Raw genomic sequence first — 4,699 nt, forward strand, 5'->3', positions numbered from 1 at the left:
GAGAACGCCTCCTGGATTTCTCTCTTTAGAAACTTCCCGAGATCAACGGTCCACCGGCCAGAGCTTCCTGTGGTATACTTACTCACACAGTAGGCCTTGAAATCCCTCAGGAATCAGGCAAAACTCTGGCCAGTTTCCAGCTGGAAGATTCCAAGCTTGGGGCTTCTCCTGGAGTCGAAGACCTTAAGCAGTGTCATCTAAGCTGACACTAAGACAGGAGCTGGAAGAGTCACCAGAAGTCTCGCTACCAGAATCTTCGCTGGTGGACTCCTGGGACATAGTCATTTCTGATATGGCTGGTATGGTGGTGTCCTTGGCCTGGCGCCTGTGCTTTAGGATGGCCCCTGTCTTGACAAGAACTGCCTCAGCGGTAGCTGCTGGAACCTTTTCTGGGCTACTGGCTTCGGCCAGGTTGACCAGGAACAGCTCCCATAGTCTACTGGCTGTAATCCCTGGTGGACTAACCGGGTTAGTTGCCGGAACAGGTGAGGAAGCCAGCAGTTAATCAGAGCAGGAGACTCTCAGAAGCCAGGTACAGATGGGAATAACGGTGTGATCCCTGGAGGGGGCTGGAGACCTCCAATCACTGGCTCTGCTCCAGTTACTGGAAATGCCAGACCATTGATGTTTGGCCAAGCTGGGGATGTAGAAGGAGCACTGGTGGTTACTATGGATGTGACCTCAGTGGCAATGTGGCACGTTGGTGACAGCTCAACGGCCTTCAGTGCCGCCACTTCAAGTGTCAGGGACTTGACCTGAGTTACCAGGTCACTGACAATCTGGACCAGACTCGCTATATCCCGGCTCAGGCTCTTCTTAGCCCTTCCGTGCTTACTTGATGATGATGATGCCATACCTACTAAAGGTTGGTGTTTCCTGGGTCTAGGCACCAAAAATTATGTAGTGGTTTGCGGGCTGTGGCCAGAGGTAGCACCCGAACTGCCTAGTGTCCGAATGCCGACCACAACCCAACATTCACTACAAAAAAAATATACAATGGTGGAATACCCAAAAATCTAGGTAGCTGTTCAAGAGAACAGAGCACTGGGCACCACCCCTTGATTTATACTGGGCAAGAGGACTCAGCTAGAACCTTAGTTCTTTTTTTTATTTTTCCCCGCCTTAATCTTGCTGGGTAAACGTGTAGCGTGACCGCTGATTCATTTCTGGGAAAAATTAGCAGTATATGTGAATAGCTTGAATTTAAGGTTAGATAGCCTCCAGTTTAAGTAAGGGTCAGAACATTAGGTGAAAGGGAACATTTATTAACTGATAACGGGACACAGTGTGGGAGGAAAAAATATGATAAATAACTTATTAGAAAGATTTAAAAACTAAGAAAAAGAAAAAACAGTGGCTGAGAAGGGAAGCACATTAGTGTAAGGGACTGGAATGAAATGCTGTATTCATAAAAACAAGCAAAAAAATATTTATTTGTAAAGGAAAACAAAAAACTGTTATGAATACATTAACATTGTTTTGTCAACTCAAATAAACAATTAATAGCAAAATTAGCACCCCTTTACACTCCAGCCTCAATATAAAAAAAAACAAATTTTGAATAATAGAAAACAATTCACATGCTGGACATTCACAAATTTTCCTTAATCAGTATCAAATCAACATGTTTTAGTACATGATAATCACGAACGTGTGTATTGCCTGGGTGGTCCAACTATCTTAATGAAAAAACACTACTCCCACACAAAGCTTAAAGGAGAACCGCGCAACACTATGGTTTTATGACATCTGAAATGACCAGTAATAAACTTGAACACTCACTCTCTAATAAACCATCTATAGAGAACATATAACTGTGAAAAATACTGTACTGCAATAATTTTCCCTCAAAGCAACACTGTCCGCATCAATATTCTGTCCACCACTGAGCTGCAAAGTTACTTAAACATTCTTAACCGTGGAACAGTATGGCCACACACGACGCTGTGCAGGTCTCTGGGGGCTCACAACAGCAATGTCTAGGAAATCTCTAATTGCAAACCTGCAACGCGACAAGATTCCCTTGTCACCAAAAACCCTCTGTTAACAACAGTAGAGCCCAAATCTCTCATTCTCGGAAGGGGTCCTGACAACTCTAGACTCGCTCAGACCAAACTCGAACACAGTCACTCTCCTCCTAACATCTGAATTCACTTCTGAGGCCCAAGACCAGATATGCCATTTCAATAGCTCCTGTGACCCATTAATGTTTATGACACCCTTAAAAACATTTCTCCAAAACTCCACCTAGGTCACTGGTCACTTTAAGAAAACATTGACGTCAATGACAAGTTTGGTAAGTGACTCCATCCAACTTATAAATGGGCTATGCTTAATGGTTGTTTGGGTTGAACTGAGTTGACCACTGTTGACCTGTCAGGCGCCAACTTTGCAATCATCTTCAAGCAGTAAGTAAGCTGAATAAACTGCAATTTAAGCTAATTTTACTATGCTTAACGGTTTACCCAACCATATAGCCATCAATTCTTCGTTGACATAATAGAGGACTGGAATATTAGGGACGTTCTATCATATACAAGTACTTTTTTTACAATTCCAGTGTTGCCATATGTGTTAACCTAACTTCCCCTCCAAGTGAAGGGGGCTATTGTCAGTACCTGGAAAAAAAATAAACAGATTAAGACATTTTGGGGGGGGGAGGGAGTTGAGCTCTACAAAACACTGTATATGAAAAATAATTTTTTTTCATAAAATACAAACCTTAAAGTTTTCTTAGACACAAACCACTTTTTTTCTTTTTTTTTATTCCATCGGTAGGGTCCTTTGTATGGGCGTCTTAGTGGGGGTCGGTGGGCGTAGTCAGGGATGAAAACGAAGTCGCACGTCCGTAGCTCTCGCGGCAAGAATTTTTTTGTTTTGTCGTTGAAATTTCGGTGACATAAGGTGAATTTGCTTACGACGTGTCTGATTCTTTCAGGGGTCTGGTAGCTTTTGTTGGATAGCGCTGGGAAGAATTCGCTTGGCATTGCTATGGTTTCTCCATAAATTTTTTCTGCTGATGATGGTTCTCCGTTGAATCTGGGGGCGGTGCATAGTCCTAGGAACTGGTGGGCTGGTTCGACCATTCCGTTGGCAGTGGGGTTGTAGCAGGTTGTGCTGTGGGCAGTGATCCCAAGTGATTTTGTGAAGGCACCCCAGACATATGTCAGGATGCTGTAATGTCGGCTGTAATGTCATCTGGAACGCCGAACCTGCTGATCCAACTTAAAAGGAGGGTATGGACACAGGAGGGTGTTGATGAATCTTGCATGGGGATTGCTTCGATCCACCTGGTGGACCTGGCGATGGCTGTCAACAGGAAGCGGTCCCCGCCGGAAGGGCGAAGGGGGTCAACGATGTCGATATGCACATGGCCGAAACGTCTCATGGGTTGCTTGAAGTTCCCGATTTCTGATGTTGTGTGTCGGGAAATTTTGCTTGTTTGGCAGTTGATGCCGCTGCGAGCCCACCGGGTAATATCCCTCTTCATCCCATGCCAGATGAATTTGCTGGATATGATGTTTGCCGTTGTTCTGCCAGAGGGATGGGAGAGAGAGTGTCCTATATCGAGGACGGCTTTTCTTCGAGAGGAAGGTATCAGTACTGACGTCGCAGAGGAGGGCTGTGTTAGATGACCTTAACGGGACGTCTTCCCATTTTAAAGCCGTGATGGCTGTCTGGTAGGCTGGAGTTTCTGGGTCGAGTTGTTGCTCATGTGTCAGGTCCTCGTAGTGAATGACGAGGTGGACGGCGTTTATTTCTATCCTGGAGAGGGCGTCGGCCACCGGATTCTTCTTCCTGTGTACATATTGGTGTGTGCATCCAAATTCTGCGATGGCAACGAGGTGTCTCTGTTGACGGGCTGACCAGGCGTCACCTGTCTTTGTGAAGACGTGGACAAGTGGTTGGTGGTCAATTCGAATGGTGAAAGGGGTACTTACTGAAATGTACTTGAAGTGTTTTACCAATTTTTAGACTGGAAGGAGCTCTCGGTCGAAAATACTATAATTTTGCTCGGCACCGTCGAATTTTTTCGTAAGAAGGCTATAGGATGCAGGGCGCCATTGACCACTTGTTCTAAGGTGGCTCCGCAGGCTGTGTTGCTGGCGTCGGTGGTCAGCTGCAGGGGTGCTCCTGGGGTGACAAAGGCCAACATTGTAGCTTTGGCGGAGGCTACCTTCGTCTTTTTGAATGCTGACTGCAGCTCTGCATTCCAGGGCAACGATTTTGGTTTACCCTTTAGGACATCGGACAGTGGCCCTGAGATACTTACAATATTAGGGATAAAATGCCTGAAATAATTAACCATTCTGAAGAATTCTTGTAGTTTTTTTATGGTTTTTCGTGGTGGGAATTCTTCTATTGCCTTGGTATTTTATGTTAGGGGACGTACACCTTCGTTGGAGGTTATGTGGCCCAGGAAGTCGATGGAATCGGTGCCGAAAGTGCTCTTGTCAAATCGTACGATTAGCCCGTTGTCTTGGAGCCGACGGAGAACAGTTTGAATATGCTGAAGATGTTCGTCTTGCGATTTTCAAAATATCAGGATGTCGTCTACGTAGCAGCAGCAAAATGTCAAGTGCCCCAGGATGCTGTCCATCAGACACTGGAGTATGTGAAGACGTAGGTACCGAAGTGGGTGATGATGGCCGTCTTTGGAATGTCGTCTGGGTTGACAGGGACCTGGAAATAGCATTTT

General features: G+C 45.5%; 1 protein-coding gene across 1 annotated transcript; it reads right to left on the minus strand.

Moving 5' to 3' along the window:
• Positions 1-3,166: 3,166 nt before the first annotated feature.
• Positions 3,167-4,309, minus strand: LOC137646530 (uncharacterized). The gene is made up of 3 exons (XM_068379637.1): positions 3,966-4,309; positions 3,637-3,798; positions 3,167-3,533 (listed from the first exon to the last, which is right to left on the minus strand). Exons 1-3 carry the CDS (start codon positions 4,307-4,309, stop codon positions 3,167-3,169), a joined length of 873 nt encoding a protein of 290 aa, XP_068235738.1.
• Between the last annotated feature and the right edge of the window lie 390 nt (positions 4,310-4,699).

The sequence above is a fragment of the Palaemon carinicauda genome, chromosome 9 (assembly GCF_036898095.1).
Source record: "Palaemon carinicauda isolate YSFRI2023 chromosome 9, ASM3689809v2, whole genome shotgun sequence".
In the NCBI taxonomy this organism is placed as follows: domain Eukaryota; kingdom Metazoa; phylum Arthropoda; class Malacostraca; order Decapoda; family Palaemonidae; genus Palaemon; species Palaemon carinicauda.

Coding starts and splice junctions, on each gene's coding strand:
- LOC137646530 (XM_068379637.1), bottom strand. CDS start 4,309: ATGGTTAATTATTTCAGGCATTTTATCCCTAATATTGTAAGTATCTCA. Junction 3,799..3,965: donor TCCTTCCAGTCTAAAAATTG/GTAAAACACTTC, acceptor ATATGTACACAG/GAAGAAGAATCCGGTGGCCG. Junction 3,534..3,636: donor TGGGAAGACGTCCCGTTAAG/GTCATCTAACAC, acceptor TCCCTCTGGCAG/AACAACGGCAAACATCATAT.